We start from the raw sequence: 21562 nt of genomic DNA, 5'->3' as shown, positions 1-21562 counted from the left end.
CCGGGGTGCTAAATTGCTAGTGGATGTTTTGGGTCAATAGAACAGGAAAAGGAATGAGACAGAAGTAGCAACCGCCAAGATGCACCGGGATTTGATTTTCGATCCCCCCATTTCTGGAAATCGATTTTGGGTTGTCAAATCGTGAGTGGTGTCATAATCACCTCCCATTGGTAGAAAATTCAGAGAAATGAAAAGCAAGAAAAATCTCTCGTCATAAGAATAGGAACTTGGCGCAAAGTTAGCTGGATTTACACGTCATGCGACTGGGAGGGCATAAGAACAAGACTCATTTTTTCAAAGCCCAAAGATTGGTGGTGGAATATTCCTAGCTCTCCTATGAGTTAATGAAACACTGCCGAATATATTTTTGGGAGAAGACATTTATACCTTGAGAGTAAAACACAGACAATTCACTATCCAATTTTAAAAAATAGTTGCTAATGTTCTGTACACACACAATTGTTAAGATGGGACACAGCTGACAATTTACTTCCAAATTATCTGAATGTTATTCCTTTGACCCAAAAAAAAAAAATCTAAATGTTATTCTCCCTAAATTAGTTTCTTCACTCTATGGCCGAGAAAATTCTGGCAGACATGGTATCGTACTTCATTCTCAAAGCTACGGTAGATATACACTGTGAATTATCTAGAATTCTAGATGAGTATAAATTATATCAAATACTGTAATGGATTAAAATAAGTGCAACCCAAGATATTTTTTCATACACAACCCGAGAAAAATTGGCAACATTCTAAAATAAAAAAAGAAGCAAATACATTACAACCAAATCTCAATCTGCACAAAAGACATGCAATCTCACGGTCAGAAACCGGGCCAATGGTGAGAGAAAACCATTAAACACGTCGGAGACTTTCAAAGCAGAGAAAACAACATTTCTTTTCCGCATCTATTATCACAAGCAAATTCCAAATGAAGGTGATGGACCCCGGAAGTTGGTCTATATAGGGGCATTATTGGGTGCTGCTATATCACTATATTGATTCTGCATTGGATTCACACACGCGAAGAGGGATTGCTTTGATTGCTTTTGCCTTTTTAACTTGACTCCAAATAAGAAAGATCTCAAAGGTATTCGCATGCGGCTTGCCGAGTGTTTCAAGGGGGGGTGATTGTTAATCCCGTACGCTTGGTCCAATTCTGCTAGCGTCTTCTCAACTTCATTATTCAGTCCCTTGACAAGACCCAGACCTGCTTGCAGCTCACTAGCGACCTTGTTGTTCTCCTGTTTCATGTTGGTAATCTCACCTTGAAACTTGGCTGCTTGATACTCGCTTAACCCTGTGTCAGAGCCTCCGTTGGAGGCTTTTGATATGTCATCTTGAATGTTGTTCAACGATGAATCTCTACCCTGCAATTCGTCCTGTAAAATCACATTATGTTCCAACCACAGTGATAACTCAGTTCTTATCTCTCTCAGGTGTCTGAAAATAGGCCGAACTTCAGAATGTATGGAATGCTTTGAACTGCCTTCTGCCCTGCTGTTATCCTTTATTGCTGACAACTCTGCTTGTAAGTCCTGGATGGAGTTTTGGAATTTCTGAATTTGATGAACTGAGGTGCTAAATCTCAACCAGAAATCTAGATTCTCCTCCAGCAAATCGTCAATATCTGAACGCAGCTTCTGTTCATGGGGTGAGAGGGCATGACGCTTGTGAACCACCTGGTTTTCCCCCACATTTTCTTCATGCTTCTTGATGGTTGAAATTTCGGAGTCCTGCGACTTGGCTTCTTGTTCTTTGCCTCCTTCTTGAGTTGTATATGTATATTCTGTCATTGCGGTTAACGGAGTTTCATCAGGATTCACTTCTGGACAGCCCAACTTCTGACGTAAGAAGCTGATCTCTTTATCCTTCATGACAAGAGAATTCATTAATTCCCTTACCTGACGCGACAGCTCAAAAATACTGTCCTTATTTTTCTTCTCCACTTCATTTAGCCTCATTCTTACATCCCCATAGTTCCTTAACACCAATGTGTATTCCTCCAATAATATCTTCTCTCTATCATCTAACCCATTTATGAACATTTGTCTCCAGTTAGGTTGACCTTCTCCCTCATGTGATTCAATGTCAACGTTACTTACTGTCTCGGAAAAATCACCCTTATCCCGCTGCAATACATTTTGAATTCCTTCATGCATAAGGTCAACATTTTCATTCAATTTGAACTTGTTCTCCTCATTTATGTCATAGCCAAGATCCGCACCATCATCTTCCTTCTCCTCATTTGTTACCTTAAAATCCTTCACCATTGCTGATTTATCAACAGACAGCTGATCATTTTGTTCTTCAGATACCTTTTTTGGTTTGCCTTCGTAAGTGCTTTTTGTGTCTTTGTAGAGCACCAAATTCTCAGCTTCCTCATCTTGTTTCACATCGTGCAATCTTTCAGAGAGATGCTCAAGATTACAGCTAGCCTCAGTAAAGTGTTTTTGAAGGCTACTGTTTTGGTGTTCCACGTTTTGTTGGAGATATTTAACTTTCCTTAATTCCTCCTCCAGTTCTTTTAACTTATTTTTCATGTTGGCCGAATCTTCTATCAGTATTTCCTTGTCCTCTTGCAATCTCCGTATATTTTTCTGAAGTTCGCCCGTCTCTGACCTCAGTCTCTTCACCAAAGCAGTCTGAGAGGAGACTGCAGTTTCCAGGGTAGCAACCTTATTTACAAGGTCATCAATTCTTTCTGCCATTTCTGTTACAGTGAGAGAGTTTGCTGAATCTACTCCTAGTCGTTCCTTAATTTTCTCCCTCAACTGCCCCACATCACGTGTCATTTTTTCCAAGTTTTCCATCTCTTCATCTAAGCTCTTTTTTTCTGATCTGCTGCTCTCAGATTTATCCCCATGATCGTCTAAGTCTAGGCAACTCCCATGTTTAGAAAGAAATTGATCTCTAAGGATCTCAAACTCGTCGTGAGCTTCCTTAACCTTTTGGTATTCTGCTTTAGCTTCCTCAGATGCTTTTTCTTGAACTTCTTGCAACTTAACCAAAGTCTCATGGCATGATTTCAGAGCCGTGGCTGCCATTAAAGTTCGCGCCTCTTGATCTTCGATGACCGTACCAACGCCAAACTCATCCTGCAGGCTACAAACTCTCTTTTGCATTTCTGTGATCTGGTCCTCAATTTCCCAATACTTATCATAGGAACGTTCATACAAGCTCCTCACAAACTCTTTCTCAGTTTGTAGCCCCAAAATTTCCTTCTGCAGCTTGTCAATTTCTGCAAGCGCTTCACCCATGCTCAGCTCAGAACTTGAAGTTGTCGTGGGTCTAGCAGAGCTAGCAGTCTTTTTGGGTGGCCCTTTCCTTGACATTAACATGGAAGGGCTTCTAAAATCTTTCTTTTGACTTCTAGGAACTCCAGGTTTAGGTGCTGGGGATCTTGGGCTACCTTCATAATCTTCATCCACTGAATACTGAACTTGGTCTGGGAAAACACTAGCAATTGTGCGGTTGGCACTTTGGAGTTCCCTTGATAAATGATCATATCTCTCTGCTAATGCTCTATATGCCCTGAAAGTCTCTTCCACAAAACTTACAAGCTCAGGCCTCTTCTTGTAGTACATTTCTGCCCGTTGGGCAAACGAGTCGCCATCATCTTCGAGGATTTGAAGGGTCTCTGCGACCTTCTCCTCCATATCTGTTGTTAGTTCATGTGTATTAATAATTTCCTTCAGAAACCATTCATATATTACCAATGAGAAAGAGAAGGGCCAGTGAACCGAAAGAAGTTGATTAATGCAACAACATATGCTATGATATCTTCTTTTAATAATTTATCAATTCCACTTTCCAAGAATCGTCTCCACTAATACTTCATTATATTGTTCAGAGAGCTAATAACAACACAGGGAATTTGTTAGAAGAAGGTGATGAATTCAATTCGTAAGATGCAAATAACTGGACTAAGGGAAATCGAGACATGCGAAATGAGGGTAATCCTAAAATCGCCTGAAATTTGCTGCGAAAAAATAATAATGGAGAATCATATAGATTGGTCGAGAGAAAAACAAAAAGGGGCAAAAAACAAATCTGCAGATACTTATCCGACGTGCCTTGGAGGCTTTGTTCAAGCCATTTCGACTGCTTTGTCCGGACGTGGCTTGCCCACCACCATGAATATGCATTGCTTGCCGCCCTTTGCAACATCGTTCTCTCGGGATTTCAATCAAACACTTTCAACCCATTGATTTAAAAACCAAGACGACGACGAATGAGATCGAAAAAGAGACGCGTAGATAATCAAATGCATACAAAATAAGCAATCAAAGAACAGCTGCGATTTTCCTGATCATGGAGGTCGAAGAAAGTTTGATCGGAAAAGAAAAGCAGGTTGGTGAAAATCGGGTCTAATGAGGCAGACATGGAGAGGAGGATACTTCGCCACATGCATAGATGTCTGGATGCTTTCAAGAGCTCAAATTTTGGATTCGAGGACTTCTGTAACAAACACTTGCCAACCCACCAAAAAGCCATGCACGCCCCCATAAATTTCGTACGTATGCATAATGATAAGTTCCGTTTATCCGTTATGTAAATCAGATAAGTTCCGTTATGTAATATTATAATTAGTCAATGTATTTAACATTTTGGGAAAAAATATACATATATCCTAAAATTTTAAAATTTCTTTTTGTTTGATTTATTTTGTTGTCAACTTCTACCTTGGCAATTGAGGACTTTTCTTTAAATTACCACGCTCCTTGACAAAAAATGAATTTGTTGTTATAACTTGTAACTAAAATATAACGTTTTTACGATATAAACTTCAAAGCATATGTTTTAGTTGCACCGCTTTCTCGATCTCCCTTGGCTGAGGTCATGAGATGCTCAATTGGTCGTTTCTACTCTTAATCCCTCAAGTATAGATATTCCTCCGGTCCTTAATATAGGACTCAATTCTTGAGTCAGTTTTGATCCTAAATATAAAACCCATTTATCATATTTATTAATTTTTTCTAAATTACCCTTATAAATACTCCTTCAACCATAATCAAGTGGAAGAAGGAGATAGGGTATTAAAAAATATAACTATGGTGTTTTAGGAAAAATGTGTCACTTTTCTTATAATTAACTAACTTACCTAACTTCCTTAATCTAATCAAATTAGTTAAATGGGTCTTATATTAAGGACCGGAGGAGTATATTATTTTCACATCTTTTTCTTGTCTGTGTTTTAATAATTTACAGGTATTTAGTTGAGCAATTCAATGAGATAAGGAATCAGAATAAATTAATTTACTGCAAATAGTCTGATCTCCTAAAGTTAATGATCTTCCCATCAACTTTAACAAAAATATAAAAGAATCTAAATTAAATAAATCACAAATAATTAGCACATGAAAAATATATTCCAACCACAAATTACAAAATTACTTAATGAATTCCGCCAAGATTTTAGAAATTAATGTTATGCTTGTTTTTTAAGGTATGTCAAAATAGACAACAGAGAAAATGGAACCGTGAGCTTGAATTAGTCTATTAAATCGTGACCTCCGGACTCCAAGATCACCATGCCGTCTAAAAGACCCAGTCTCGATCAACTCCAATCACAGCCTCGATAAGATAGTGAACACGATGTGTTTCTCATGCAAGGACAATTAATTCTCAAAGCAAAATACTAAAATAAACTTGCCATTTCACGAATGAGACATACAGTGCTTTCCCCAAAAGCCCAAACACACAATACATTCATGTTATCTATACACACTTTCTATACAATTATCTACAACGTGACTAAGCTTACAAGTTACAAGCAAACCCCATATATACACACAGTATTTACATCAAAGAATAGCAAGCTCCGTAGCCACACAGTTCATTCAACATGCAGTCTTCCATTTCTCTCCATTTTCATTTTAGGCAGAGACACATTTCAGATGTTTTATTCTTGAAGGCAGACACCAAAGAAGCAGCCAATCATCAAATCTTCTCCTCACAAATTGTACCAGCCTCAACCAAGTTGACCAACACTACTCTGCCATTACATCACCACCCAGCAGTTTTGTTTACTTCCCTTTTTTTTTTGGTTTAATTTTTTACATCATCATACAATTGTTTACTGGTCCAGACCACAGCGTGATTTTATCAAAGAAAAAAAGCAGCAGCTAAAGAGGCGGCTCCATAGTGCAAAATCACAGGCACAAGTATTTAAGCATCAGCTGTTTTGAAGAGAAGAGAGCCAGTTTTCCACATATTTCTTGCTTTCTGCAGATACAAACAAAAGCCATAAACGTCAGCTTGTCAAGTCACAAATAAACATAAATCTGTAACAAAAAATAGCCACAGATATACATCTGTGTGTTATGAATTACTGTTAGTTATTACCACATTAAAGGTAAACTAACACAGTACAGATATACCAACAGCCAACAAAGACAAGTCCTATCAACCACACTAATGATTTGGAAATAGGTTTTCAGAAAAGAGCACTTGTTTTTAGATACTGCAGTAACCAAATCTTCAGTTTACGTTTTAAGTTGCATTAACGTATTTATTGGATCATTATATAAAACTCTTAAGAGCCAAAGGTTATGAGAATATCTGACTTAGAAAGGACTGGGAATTAATCATGACAAAACCTGCGGCTTCAATATAGATGTAAATATCTGTCTTGATAAATCTAAGGGCATATCCTCATTTAGAACAGAAAGAAAGCAACCTCCTTAATGAGATTCAAGGGAATAAAAATATAATATATAATACTAAATGCAAAATGAAATAGTGATAAAGATAATATAAGAATAAACGGATAGGTTAAAGTAGACATATTCTTGATCCTGAACTTCAGAAGTTGATGGTAATCATATTAAACTCTGGATTTCAAGGATAGGGCAATCATAATTTTACTCACACCACAAAAAGCAAAAGAAAGAACGCTAACAAACATGATCTAAAGTCAGAATCGCACGCATAAACTCCAGCAACAATTTAGAGACTGTTGACACCTCTAACAGCTTCAACAAGGTACTCATCTTTTTACTTAGAACAGGCATTCCAATGCCAATAGAAAAAATAAAGTTGGAACCGGCTAAAAGGGAGCTTTCATAGATGTTGAAGACATTGCTCTTACCGTCTGAACAATTATCTGGAAAGTTCCCAACAGTGGTCAGTATGTTGCTTTTAGGATCCTCCAGTGTGCCACTATACTGGCGTCCATAGCAGGGTACCAGGACGGCAAAACTTTTATCTGATTCGTCATCACTTGGAAACTCAGGTCCATGAGGCTCAAGCCAACCAATAGACCAATCAGAACCATCGGATTCAGAATCAGAAACACATCCTCCATCAGATGGAACAAGAACAACATCATATTCCGTATCTATTTTCTGCTTTTCTCTGTTATGCCATTTGCGCTTCGTCCTCCTTGATGAGGATCCCATTTTTGCCTGATTTACCCAAGGAAATCTTAAAGCATCTGATTCCCACATACCCGAATCAACTGGAGAATTTATGCAAGGGCTGTTTGTGATTTTTGGTTTTTGAGATTTTCCACTCCACAGCCACCACGAGAGATGGGTAAAAGCCACAGCCATATACTAGTCCAACAATCCCTCCAAGGAACCAAGTTTCCGCAGAAAAAATTAAAAATCTTTCAGAGGATCTACTTGACAAGCAATTGTCTCTACTTAGGATACCTGTTGAGTAAGAAATCTGATTAGTGAATCCAATAGAGAAATGAGCACATTGATTAATGATCACAGCGTCTGAACTGAAGCAAAAACAGTACTGACAGCTTAGATTTCTAGAAAATCCAATGTTTAAAGAAAAGCAAAAGCTCCCCTTGCTCTAGGTGGAAAACCTCAACATACTCTTGCATAACACTTTCGTCGGGAATATTTAAATACTTTAGCTATCAAACCCAGAAAATATTTAGCGATGTTTAAATTTCAAATATCAGATCAGAAAATGTTGAATTTCATATCTTTCTGATCTCACCAAATGTGTTTTCAGCCACCAAACTCTGAATTACAGGCCACATCGCCATAAGAATGTCCAATCCAAAACTCTTAGAAAGCATATACTCTATAATTTGAATATAAACCGAATTAATTTATGTCAATGCAACATCGAAGTATATCACTCTTCAGCCAGTCAGAGACGTTCAACATAATCTCCGTGGGCTGGACAGCAGTGTTCAAACATGTATGTGGCAGCTAAAACATCTTGAGATCAACAAACATAACATAGTTTAACACGTTTGTTTGAGTGATCAAAATACTACCTCCGATCCTCAAAATAAGATCCAAATAATTAATTTGGAGAGATTAAAGAAGTTAAATAAATTGTGTATCATTAGATTATATATCAGTTTGAAAAAAATGATAAGTATGCATAATTTGAAGTAATTTATTTAGTTTTCTTAATCTAAGAATTATAAATAGTACTAAAAACGACATATATAATTTTCGAATCCCAAAACGAAAAAGATCCTACGTGCATAAACATTTTTCTTCCTCTCGGAAAGAAATCACAGAAAACAAAAGAAACTCCCATTTGTCAAAACGTAGCCAGACAAATAGCCAATGTCAGGAGAGGTCTAAAGCAAAAACCAGGCAGAGCAAAAGCGAATCTGTAAACTTTGAAACAACTAAAACTTCCGAATCAGGCATACAAGCATAGTAAGTCGTAAATAAATTGTCGTTGTAGGAACTTGGAACTGTCACGATAATCAAACCACATCCACGACATTTATCTCCGGTTTCAAATAAGATCTAGTTGGTTCTAACATGCAAAAATATTACGTCTCAAAGTTCTCCCAGCTCATCCTCACTCAAAAGAAAAAACAAATCTCAGCTCACAGAAAATAATAGAAGCGTGCCCTTCTTTGTTTCGATGAAGGAAACAACTTGAACAGAAAGATAATCCCAGCGCAAACGGCAAAGATTAAACAGCTGCCTTGTCTCTGAAATTTCGAATTTAGGGCGAAGATTCATAGGATAGGAGACCTGTTGTTCAAAGCGAAAGAGAGGAACAAAGCAATATACCTTAGCACCCGCAGAGTTCTTTGTATTCTAGTACAAGCATAAACCAATCGGAATCTCCCGCGGGCTGTTTATGTGGGACGTTTGGAGGCAGCCAGAAGGCGATTGGGGAGAAAAAGAGCGGAGGCTAAACTTCCACACGGCTTCCAGATGCCGTCGAACAACCAGGAACCATACGTGGCGTGCTTAAAAACCGTTGGATTGTTTCATGCAATTCCAATAATGTCACGCGCAGAAGTACAGAATGTACAAGACAAGTAACAAATCACCGCGGGGAGGTATATCCCGTGGAGCCAGCTTTATTAAAACCAATCAATGAGCCACTGACACGTTGCAACGGCAGAGGCCCCCCTCGGCTGGCAACCACAAGCCCACAACTCTTGGCGGTCACAAATTTTCTAGGTTTAGAATTAATATTTAATTTTTAATTTAATTTTTAAAGGAATATATCATTTAGATTATTCGACGAAAATAGGAGAAATTAACTTCTGCAGCACCAAATAACTTTACACAATTTGTTTCTTTACTCACCGGTCTAAATTTTTGTGTTTTTATAATAAAGTACTCCCTCCGTTTCTTATTATAAGAGACATTTGATACTTATGACATATTTACATATATAAGAGACACTTAAAAGTTGTCTCTATTTTTTTGTATTGATTTCCTATTTTACCCCTATTTATTTTGTCTCCAACTCATACTCTCTCCCTCCCACTTCTCTTTCTTTTAATAATTTAATTGTTCTCTCTCATACTCTCTCTCCTTATTAATGGGGGCATTATTGAAAAAAATATTATACTTTTTACACATTAATTATCCTCAACTAATTTTAACTGTTTTTTTATCAACATAATTTGGTTATTTGTCTTTTATAATAAAAAACGAAAAGAGTATTGGAGTATAATATATATTAAAAAAGTATACATAGAGGATAATTTAAAAGATAAACAGTTTCGTACAAAAGTTTACCCTTTTCTGCGATTTAGTCCGAAGTCTCCCAGATCTTGGAATAGAAGTCAGTGGTCAGAAAAAGGGTGCTAGTTGGCGTTCTAAGGTGTGAGCCAAACTGAAAGTGTCTCCTTCTTGCCGTCTCGTCCAAGGTTATCCTCCACGTCCTCCCACCTCATATTGGAATAAGATAGTTTTGGTCTTCTTTTTTTAAGTACTTAATTTTTTTTAATTATTGCAGTTATTTTTGCATATTATACTATTGTGTGACTTGGATTATTCAATGGGTGCTTCTTGGTTAGTCTATCAAATTCAGTCTGCGGTGGAATTAGAACTAGAAGTAAACAGATTTTACGATAGTAATATGCTAGGAATGACAATATAAAGAGAATCTGTGCGATTTAGTGGCCTGAATTTCCCAAATAAAACATCAAGGGCTATTGTTATTTTTAAATAAATCAAACTAGACACCTTTGAGTGAGTTAGATTATTCATGACTTGTGCAGTTGTGCATAGTATAATTTATTGCTATCTCATATTATAAATATAAGAACAAGTTAAAAATTTAATTTGATTATAAATATAAAACTCAAATTCACTTTGCCTTTCATATGTATTTATTTTTAAAGTAGTCTTCATGGTGATTGCACAAGTTAAAAGATTTTTATTTCAATATATATGATTAACAAGAATATTTTATAAAAAAATATCACTTATTTATTACAAATAACTAATATAACTAATATAATGAATTTTTTTATATGTGTAAATTAGTTATCTAACTTAAATTTTATGGTTTTTTTTTTAAAAAAATTAATTAGAATAAATGAATTCATCCTTTTCTGTTTAAGACAGACCTTACTATTTAAATAAATATAATATATAGGTATCATTATACGTACTACATAAATTATACTTGAATTTTCATATTGTACAAGGTTTGATAAATTAACTCTATTTGTGGTGCTTTTCAAATGTATTTGCGGCGCTCGCGGGACCGATCTGCCGGGCTAGGACATGCCCCAACAAATGCCAAATGCCAAATGCCAAATACATCTCTTTGAACATGCTCACATGCAAGTGTCCCCAAATTTCTGGCGCAATCCACCAAAAAGTAAAGATTAGGTATGGTTTTGGTCCTCTTTGTTTTTGCCAACGGATCATTTCAGTCTTGAGGTCCCATAAAAAGACAAAAACAGAGGAAGCCGAAGATCCCTGAAGCGTCACCTTCGAGGAAAACGTTGATTTGACGTGCAATTTATCAGTTTCTTCTTCAATTATGATATCTGACAAACCAAGGCAAGGATGTTCCCCATAAGATCTTTAATGCAATAATATACGGGGACCAATTCTACGTGGCACTTCATGTAAACCTGCCAAACAACCTAATCCATTTAGCAATCATGGAGAAATAACTTTCCGCCGTACAGAAGTAAAATATGAAAGGAATCTTATTTTGTAAACCGTAAGCGTAATTTGTAAAGGTTAGACGACGAAAGCACCACTCAATCTTAATGTTTCGGTTAAAAAACGCGTGTTGGTTGCAAATTGTTGCGTTAATATCCCACTCGAAATTATGATTTAACTCTTCGCCATTGACCAAAATTATCCTCATTTTTATTGCCGATGTTTGATGCCTTCCTACTTACTACCAATTTCCGTTTATCGTAATTTATTTTGGAATAACATTGTAGGAGAAGGCTGAGCCTTCAGACGCAATAGATTCTGACAAATTTGATTACAAAAACAGCTTTTGAAAAAGACAAATGAGCAATTCATCTACTTGCTCACTGAATCAAACGGTGACCATGGAGTTTGTGGGCATCCTGGTCAACTAAGGCCACGGACTCTCTTCAAAAGACTGGTCAGAAATTGTAGCCTGTGGGTATAAACATGGTTAACAGCACGCAAGAAATATATTTAAAATTAACGGCCATGGTTCTCTTTCTCCGATGTTCTTCTGGGCCGGATCGGACTTCTAGTGTCAATAACATCGGACTCTTTCTTTGTTGCGATAGACTCCTCTGGCTTACCAGCATTCCTGTCCCACAAGGGAGCGCCACCATTCGACGGCGCCGCCTTTCGCATAGCCCGTGGAATTTTCAAAGTTATATCCGCCTCCGAAAAACCGCCCTCAGCCCTAGGAGCGACGGCGGCATTTTCTGGTCTAGATAATGGAATATTTGGACGTGAGTTCACAGAAGAATCATTTCCTTCGCTAATGATGTCGTCTTGTTTTCCAGCGACTTCAGAATTCTCAGGCTGTGGTTTGGGCGGTGGATCTGAAACGAGAAGTATTGTGGACTTGCGCCATTTCTTCCTCTGGTTAGGCCTCGGGCCATGGGACTTCTCCTGCAAAAAATGTATGTGCAGTAATAGTTAACAAAACAAGCCAAAAATATAGGCTAATTATTGTTCCCTTGCAGTAATAACGTGAAAAATGTTAGAATTAAAAAGGTCAAAGAAGCACAGTACTGTATTTCCTATGTCAGCGAGAGGCTTTCTTGGCCCATGATTGCTATTTGTAGTTTTGACAAGTGCACTTTGAAGTAACTCTGCACCCTGACTGGCAAGGTCTCTGTCTGTTTCATCTTTAACCATTTCTGATGGAGCTGCTTCCTCGTTCAAGATTAATTCTCTGTTGGCACACCTGGTTTCTAGACAACCACAAGATCTTCCGCAAGTGTTGCCTGCTGATCTGCACTGACATTTTAGTGTCTTGCAAGATGAGGATTTCGAGCAAGTGCAGCAAATTTCCCCTTCTCCAGAGGCGCCTGAAAGCCCTGTCAGATTGTCCTGGACACTTGAAGTTTCATTATTTGACTGGCTGTCCTCCCAGCTTGACCGTCTACTTCTGGAATTCCTCTTCTTGACCCGCAATTTTCCTGACTCAACCCAGTCATCATCTGTTGCATCCGTACCCACATCATAATCGTCTGAATCCAAGTCAGACAAAGATATATCCATATCTTCAAGGAAGATAGTAGATCGACGATTTTCCTGAAATTAGGATAAGTTACAGATGATTAATTGATGACCAACAAACAATCCATTAGAACAGGAGAAAAAGTTATGTGAATTAGGAATACCGGTTTGCGTAGGTCATACTTATGTCCTCCACCATTGTTTGAAAATCCTGAATTCCCTCCAGATTCAGAGTATTGCTTCAGAGCTACACCCTGTCATTCGACTCAAAAGTATTTAATGGGGGTTAAAAAGGAAGCAAAGAAGATATACTGATAATTGGAACGTCAAAGGCTAAATAAGTAGCTTTTAAAATTTTTTGTGGCTGCTAGTATTTTACAAGCACATAAAGCTAAAATGTAATGGACAAGAATTTTACATAAAGTGTTTCACAAAGAAGGTGGGCACAAGAAGGGGAAAAAGGAAAGATGACAACACTCATAATGCTAAACATACTAACCTGCAACTTCACTTGATGAGCGAGTTCAGCTTTCTGCATTTCCATCTGACGAAGTGAACAGCTTAGGCTAACAACCTTCTCTTTTAGATCTCTTATTTCCATGTCCTTCTCTCTGCAAGCAACTTCTTTATCTCGCAATAAACACCTGAGAAAAGGATAACAGAGACAAGCCCAAGCACATCACAAAAAGCAATATCGGAGTTGCTTCACAAGAAACTGAAATTGAAAATTACTATCATTTTTGAAATCTAAAGGTGTCAATTTTATATCGTTGTGCGCATGATGAGTAATGACTTGTAGTGAAAACCTGGAGGATGATGCTATATTGAACAAGTAATTCATCAAATTCTTGGCGTCAACGAGAGAACGGACTTGGTTCCAACGTCCTTTACCACCAAAAACACGCTCACGCTCTTCCGCCTCTGATAACTGGGATGCCATAGACACCAGAGTTGTAGAAGTAGCAGCCAGCATGTTTTCAAGAGCAAAAATCCTTGATTTTCTTGCACCGGGAGACATTGATATACAATCACTACATGAATGCAGAGAGGTTGTAAATCGCATATTGCAACAGAAAAAAGACAAGACAATACAACCATCAATTAATCAAAGAATTTGATAAATGCAACGCTATTCACCTATCGTTTTGCTTCAAGAGATCACTTTCTTCCTTTAGCCTGCTGATCTCTTTGGCCATATTAGCCCTCCTGAAATTGAAAAAAGCAATAAACAAATGATTTTATGAACCAAAGCTCTTGTCTAGAAGCAACAGAAAAGATAAAGAAATACTATTAAAGCTCAAACTACAAAATTTGACACCTTCTCATAGCCAAAAAAAAAAAGGTTTGCACAACGACCCAGCACCAGATTCACAGCATTCAAATTTTAAAGAAGTAATAAATATGATCCAACATGATGACCAGAAAGAAAATGATACAGTACTCGTTCTTAAGGTCTCAATTTTTTCAAAAAATCTAAAAACAGAAACTAAAACGTACACTTCCATTTGACGTTCGTATTCTGCACGAACTTCATGTACTCGGACAGTAACTTCAAGCTCATGCTCGATTAATTGCATCAAAGCCTTCAAATAAGAAGAAATGGCAATGAGAAGCTTTTCAAAACTCGAAGACATCCATTGTTAACTTTCTTGTCATAATAAATTATGCATTATGATGCCTCTTTACTAATATTGACAAAAATTCAAGTCCTAATCAATGTTTCAAATGCAATTTAACCATTGCATGCATATGCATCGTTCGGTACCTGAACTCCAGGGCCATTTGCACCTCCACCTCCTACGTATGGAAAAACAAATAATGAGCTTTAAAAATATGTATTTGAAAAAAAAAAAAATTTCATCACATAAATTTTCCTAACCAGTAGTTTCCCGTGAGGAAGCCTTTCGAGACTCTAAAAGTTCCTTTAGCCTTTTCGTTGCCATGGAAGCTTCTTCTGTCTTCCTTTGCAACACCTAAAACATTTTTGTGTGTGGAAATGATAGGAATAAGCAGAGTCCAAATGAACCATAACAGAGAATGAATTTGACCCCAACTCACCATCTTTTGTCTCTGATTCAATGCTAACAACTTGTGCATCTCGTATTCAGTCCTCCTCCCTTCTTTCTTAAGCTGGTGATATTTAAATGCATAAAAGGTCACAATCATGACTGATTAAAACACCTAAAAAGAAAACTCGTTAAAGTTACATTTACCTGGAGAACTTCCTTTTCTCGTGAAGCTTTCCATAGCCTAAATTGCTCAGATTCTTGCTTAATCTTTTGTTGCAGATGTACCTAAGTAAAACAACAAAAAAACGAGAAGAGAGAGAGAGAGAGAGATCACGATTATCAGCATCGCCATCAGGAAAAAAAAAAAATCATTTTTGTTCTTGTAACTTGAAAACATATTTTTGCGACAAAATCTTTGTACCTTTTGAGATTTAATTCTCTGGATCTCATCCTGAAGACGTTTTGCAGCCTCGTCACTTTTTTGTTTTTGTTTCAAGAGTTGAGCCTGAGCATCTTGTTTCTTTTTCAGCTCCGCGACCTGAAAAGCACAGTATTAGTTCATGAGAAAGAGCGGTTGCTGAGAGATGAGACATCATTTAGAGAAAAAGAACTTCACCTGTGTTTCAAGAGCATTCAACTTTTGGAGATATTCCTCCTTCAACTTTCGAGCACCATCATCAGGAGTAGATGGAATACTTGAAAGATTACACTTGAGATCCTCGATTTCTTTCTGCCAATAATATAAGAATTAGAGTTATCGGAATGAACTTTTAGAAAGCCTGAATTCAGTAGCACAGGACAGAGCAATTACCTGCAGTATTTTCTTCTCTTGTTCTAACTCCAAAAGTTTCTTTTCATAATGATGTCTAAGAACTGCAGTATCAGTACTACTAAACCTCTTCATTTCAGCCTTCAAATTAAAGATAAAAATAGAATCACGTCATAATATTCAATTTTTTTCTTAAAAAAGTATCACTGCAAATATATAATTCAATCTAGCCGAGCAATTTCAAAGCATCAACTCACATTTGAATATACAAAACAAGAAGGGAAAAAAAGGTTGAGCACAAAATATTTGAAAAACAACATGAATATCAAGCTAGAAAAGGCAGTTTTTACCTCCTTCTGCTCAAGTTTCTTATCCAATTCTTTTAGCTCCATATCCAACTTTTGCTGAAGGGAAGAGTGCTCTTGCTCCTTCGCATCATCTTCCACGTCATCTATGTTAACATGATAGAAATGTCTTCAATTGATACTTGGAGAAATTAGTTCAAACATATCAAAACTTAAATGCACTTGTCTCAACCAGAACAAATTTAACCCAAAAAAAAAAAAAAAACGCTTTAACTACCCAAACCATCGACACTCGAGTTTTTAAAAAGAGAATGACATAGTATAATGCACATTACTACTTTTTCCGAAATTAAATTCCATTGTGATACCTAATATGTCCACAGCTTTTGTGTCGCAATCAGATGAATACTCATTACCAGAGGCAAATATTGCATTCTTGGATCTAAATCCATCATCATCTCCATCAACCCAGTCAACATAACGGCTTGATTTTTTATTGTTCAAGCTTTTTAAACGCAATAATTCTCCTTCCAATTCTTGAATCTTTGATACATAAGATTTCACCAAGTCATAATCCTACAAATGATTTCAAACATGCGTCAAGAACTGATCTAATTCGTCAAAAAATTATTTTAGTGAGGACTTGAAGCATGGTGACCTGGGTCGAATTTGACTCGATCTCATCCCAAGGTTTACCATTCCTAATTGATTCTATCTTCATGATCAACTGGTCTTTTTCAACCTACAAATGTTCAACGCCATAGGTGAGATTCCACAACTTAATGATAAACACCAAAAATTTATCCCAAACAGCTTAAATTTATATGATCACATAGGACATTAAAGATGAATAAAACACCTGAGCATCAAAAGCCCTCTTCATCAAACTCTCACTGGTTACTCTGCGTTCTTGAAGTTCCCGTTGTAGCTCAGCATTGCTTGCTTCAAGTAAAGATATTTTATGCTTCATAATCTGAAATATTTAAAGGACATTAGAATCACATAATAACTATAAGGAACGCACATTTTAAGAATAATAATGTACCTGAAGTTCCTCAAATGGTCCACTAGCATCACCTCTATAAAACAGAAGCTCAGCTTGTAATTGTTCAACTTGATTTCGCAATGACTGAACTTGAGCTGCCACAGGATCCCGGTTAATCTAAAACAAAAGAAAAGTATAAATGATCCAACGACTTCACACATAGGAGAATAAAAGATAATGAAGATCGATACAAATGCTTACAATGGCCTTGTTCTGAATGTTGCGAGCACGATTTGCATACTTTAATGTGTTTAATGTCTCCTCAGCATTAGTGTCAGCAGGACTAACACATGCTACAACATTCATGACAAATTAAAAAAATTAGAAGGCATATATAGTGACAACAGATAAAAATTTAAATTAGCGAACAGCCATCGATTGGGAATATACCTATCATCACTGTTTTGCTATTTCCTCCAAGAGAATCCTAAAGATTCAAATTCAAAGTACATATCATTATACAATGTTAATCCTTGACATTCATATGTCATGCAGAACACAAACAATAAAGCCTATCTACTTCCCACACGATACTTCCATTTCAAAAGTTTGAATGATACATCAATTGAAAATAGTTGGCCCATGACCTTTGACTGATGTATGAGCATTCAACAAATAAGTTTTACATATATCTTGCTATTATTCTAAAATTATTACACCATATAAAAAGTAACATAAACTTCATAGGCAAAGCGAAGTTTTGGCTGTTGAAAGAAATTATATTACATGTACAAATAATTTGAAGCCTATATAATAATTACCTGCAATAAGCGAGTTAATTTGCTATCACGATATGGCACATGACCGCCTTCTTTTCGCTTCTTTTCGTCCCCCAAGGCACTTATTACATTTCCAAGAGCCAATAAACCTTTGTTGATATGAATACCTAAACCAAAAAAATACCAAGTAAAAAATTAACAATTGAAAGCAAAAACTTTCAGACACGTATAAGTTAGCCAGCTAAAAAATTATATCTATCTGAAATTAAGAAGTTTCATTAGATGCAGAAAGTTATTGGTTGCAAAATGATAAAAAGAAATCGATAATGTTTTAGATTTAATTCTTTCTATTCATGATCCTAAAATGATTTCATTTTTAAACGACAAGAATTACCTTCCTTTAAACGCAAGCCATCAGCACCAGTTCTTTTGGCACGTTCAGAACCAGCAAGATCCACAAGATGAAGTTTTGCACATAAGATATCATTGCCATTCTTTTGCTCCATTGTTATTGTGAATATGGCATGTGAGCGACTAGAAAAAACATATAATTTACATGGTCAATTGTAATGTAGTTTCCCACAAACAAACCATGAAATATAAGTCACAAAAGGAAAGATGTAGCAGAATTGTCCATGGCATTTTACCTAGATTGGCTGTTCATATTGGTACTCCCAGTAGCGCGGGACAATGAACCACGAGACAAATAGGAAGCCATTTCTTCCTTTGTCTTGACTTCAGCCTCCGTCACACCAGCAAGTGTTATCCCTCCATTTACTGTTTCTCTTATTTGTATAGGAGCTCTAGTTGGCACAGAGGGCTTTGCAAAAGATGTAGCTTCCGCTCTTGATGAATTTGGATCAAGTAGATCAAAAACCTCTTCTTTGAATATCTGTCATTTATATTTATAATTTTTAAGTAGGTCAAATTTTGAAGCAATGAATCTGGCTTCTGAAATAATCATAATTTCTTTTACCTCTATGAATGATACACGAATCAAGAATTCTGTGGAGTGTTGCGCGGCTTCAACTCTCTTAAATATATTTTCCATGACCCTAGGTATAATCCCGCAATTACTTCCTTCACCGGTATAATTGGTGCCCATTGTATATGTTTTCCCAGATCCCGTCTTACATGGTAACAGAAAAAACAATCAAATTTAATATGCTTCAATTAAATCTATGGACTACATGCAGCAAAACAAAACTTCCCAAAGAAAATTTCTATATATCTACAATGGATGAATATATACCTGGCCATATGCAAGAACTGTGGCGTTATAGCCATGAAAAAGTGCATCAACCAACGGAGCTACACAATCTTCATATATCGTTGAAGGTGACTGTGAACTACGATAAACATAATCATAGGTGAATGCGTGGGATCCAATTTGCACCTGCAGAGCAATAAAAAAAATCCGGCTTCAAATTATAATTCAAATACAGATTATAAATATAAACATCGAAAGAGGAAAATAATCAGCAACGTAACCAGTGACAAAAGATGGAGAAAGAGAAAATCATCTGCTGAAGAGAAAGGGAAATAAATGTAGCACCTGAGGTTCACCAGGAACGTCGGAAATGCAGTCCGTGCAACCAAATAGAAGCTCCGATGTAATGAGAGGCCGGATATTTACAGCAACTCGCACGCATTGGGTTGAATCTGCATTCTTCCCATCTGAGTTTTCCATGCCTGAAAACCTCAATCCGTCCAGCAAACCCTATAATCACGACCCAACACAATAAAATCAATTGAAACATATCAAAATGAAGCTTCAAAATCCCACCAGGTCAAACCATGAGATGAGCGTGATTTGAAAAACGCAAGTATGTAAGGGGATGAAAATTTCCGTCCGAGCTTACCTCCGAGATTGGCGAAGTAAGCGAAAGTGAGAGAACGGAATCGGAAAGTGGACGAAGGGTTCCTGCGAGAAGGGACGACCGACGAAGGGCTTTGCGTTTCGCTTTTGAACCAGAGGTTCAGAGACCGCAATTTTGAATCTGGACGTGTCGGGCCTCTATCGAATTGAATTTGAGATATAGGCGCTCGCGTCCGAATTCAAATCCAGTGGTCACGTGCACATCACGGGCAACAGATTGAGTCTAACGGTATAGTCAGCGGCTGCGAGCACAGGTGAGTTAAAATATCCTGGGACAAAGAAAACCTCACTAAACTTAGATAATTCTGAATTTATCTCTATCTAAAGCCTTCAACACCAATGTAAACAACCCAGCCGATCTATAAATTATGTTACTTTAGTTAACCAAGTCAATTTATACTATCTAGATTGATTTACTTTCTTTAAAGTGAAAAACCATACAAAATCCTCCTTAACATTTAAATTACTTATATATAGTCTATTTAATTTTAAAAATAAAAAATTAATGAATTACTTTATTGTGTTCTTACAGCAGATATTTCCTTGCTGGTGAAAAAAAAATATAACAAAAATGTCCAATGTGTTTCATAACATAACATGATTTATTTAAAGTATTGATTTTTTCACCAAATATCCTTATATAACCATTAAACTTCTTAACTAATTAATCAAACTACTCTAATCGATAATTTTTATTAAAGATAATTTTGATATTTTATTATAAATAATTAATTTTAACTCACTTTCTTAACTCATAAAATAATTAATTTTTTTAGAAAAACATATAAATTTATTAATTGGAACTTGTTAATTACAAAACAGGAAAGAGTAATAGATATCATATGGACTATTTCACTTTTGTGTTCGAAAATTAAAAAATTAATTTGAGAAATTAAAGAACTTAAAAATTGATAAATATATAGATTTTTTGCCAAAATGAAAATAGAGATAGGACACAACACACGCTAACATGTTCTCTTTATCGTTAAAATCAATATAAGAATTTTCTTGCCCAAAAAATCAATAGAAGAATGCCTGGTTATTTTTGAGGAAGAAATTTTCTAATCTTTACAGTATATGTTCTCATGTTAATAATTCAGTAATGTTTTTTTCACTCGAATTTGATGGCTTAATTTATTAAATATATGAATGAAATACTTTGTTTTCTCTCGAATTTATTTACCACTATTTTTTTTTTTTTTTACTTTTTAACAAGTCATGCAAGTCAAGTGTTCCAAAAGAATTGTTAAGTTTCAAGAAACACGATTTAAAGATTTTTAAAAGAAAACAAAACAATAAAAAATTATGTGCAGCGCTGGGATTACTTGCATAAAGATCAATATAAATAAAAAAAGGATAATATGCTTAAATACCCCAAAAATATATATATAAAAGAGCACCTAGTATTGGAAATTTTTTTAAGCTCTTATATATTTTGAAAGTTTTATTTCATATGCAGAATAATTTTTTTATTTTCAAATCAAACAAAATTATTTATATAGAAAAATTGCACACATTTTAGGTAAAAAAAGATTAACAATAAAAAATTTAAAAAACTCTTTTAGATAAATTTGACTTGTAAATGAGGCCTAAGAATATACAAATTTAACATGCAAACATGAATTGTTAGATTTAATTTATAATTACCATACAAATTTGACTTGTAAAGATAATTTTTCGACGCATACTTGTATTTATTTATTTATTTTAACTCGGGTTCTATAAGTAATTTCCTCCAAGCATTTTTTGCAGCAAATCTTTTTGCGGCTTAGGCTGTAGCCTGCAGCAACGGAAAGAGAATATAAATGCTCTGCTTATCATTCTCATTTCAAAGGGCGATGGCCTCGAGACATTAACCCAGTACAACTGTTGGGTAAACGTGGCTAAGAAAATATTATTATACCACTTCCGGTTCTTAATATAAGAACTTATTTAATTTTTATTTTGATTCTAAA

General features: G+C 36.0%; 3 protein-coding genes across 5 annotated transcripts; all 3 read right to left on the bottom strand.

Moving 5' to 3' along the window:
• Positions 1 to 962: 962 nt before the first annotated feature.
• LOC114757320 (protein NETWORKED 2A-like) lies at positions 963 to 4500 on the bottom strand. The gene is made up of 2 exons (XM_028946325.1): positions 4279 to 4500; positions 963 to 3695 (listed from the first exon to the last, which is right to left on the bottom strand). The coding sequence occupies exons 1-2, from the start codon at positions 4498 to 4500 to the stop codon at positions 963 to 965; spliced, it is 2955 nt and encodes a 984-aa protein (XP_028802158.1).
• A 1128-nt stretch (positions 4501 to 5628) lies between these two features.
• Positions 5629 to 9093, bottom strand: LOC114757362 (uncharacterized). Of its 3 annotated transcripts, none has more exons than XM_028946388.1 (3): positions 9012 to 9093; positions 7097 to 7661; positions 5629 to 6231 (listed from the first exon to the last, which is right to left on the bottom strand). In XM_028946388.1, exons 2-3 carry the CDS (start codon positions 7557 to 7559, stop codon positions 6182 to 6184), a joined length of 513 nt encoding a protein of 170 aa, XP_028802221.1. In that variant the 5' UTR covers positions 7560 to 7661; positions 9012 to 9093; the 3' UTR covers positions 5629 to 6181. The 3 variants fall into 3 exon arrangements, with proteins under 3 accessions (XP_028802221.1, XP_028802220.1, XP_028802223.1); XM_028946387.1 differs by lacking the exon at positions 9012 to 9093 and adding an exon at positions 8678 to 8965; XM_028946390.1 differs by lacking the exon at positions 9012 to 9093 and adding an exon at positions 8826 to 8964.
• A 2585-nt stretch (positions 9094 to 11678) lies between these two features.
• On the bottom strand, positions 11679 to 19709 carry LOC114757255 (kinesin-like protein KIN-4C). Its single transcript, XM_028946248.1, has 28 exons — positions 19591 to 19709; positions 19284 to 19448; positions 18981 to 19124; positions 18705 to 18857; positions 18376 to 18620; positions 18123 to 18262; positions 17771 to 17895; positions 17400 to 17436; positions 17211 to 17302; positions 17010 to 17126; positions 16824 to 16937; positions 16623 to 16706; positions 16333 to 16540; positions 16010 to 16110; positions 15702 to 15800; positions 15507 to 15620; positions 15312 to 15428; positions 15095 to 15175; positions 14940 to 15011; positions 14761 to 14854; positions 14647 to 14678; positions 14379 to 14464; positions 14019 to 14087; positions 13688 to 13912; positions 13381 to 13525; positions 13046 to 13135; positions 12432 to 12956; positions 11679 to 12308 (listed from the first exon to the last, which is right to left on the bottom strand). The coding sequence occupies exons 2-28, from the start codon at positions 19416 to 19418 to the stop codon at positions 11883 to 11885; spliced, it is 3870 nt and encodes a 1289-aa protein (XP_028802081.1). The 5' UTR covers positions 19419 to 19448; positions 19591 to 19709; the 3' UTR covers positions 11679 to 11882.
• Between the last annotated feature and the right edge of the window lie 1853 nt (positions 19710 to 21562).

Source organism: Neltuma alba, unplaced genomic scaffold (genome assembly GCF_004799145.2).
Source record: "Neltuma alba isolate B1F8T4 unplaced genomic scaffold, ASM479914v2 tig00010592_pilon, whole genome shotgun sequence".
NCBI lineage: Eukaryota > Viridiplantae > Streptophyta > Magnoliopsida > Fabales > Fabaceae > Neltuma > Neltuma alba.
This window is presented reverse-complemented; position numbering and strand designations above follow the sequence as displayed.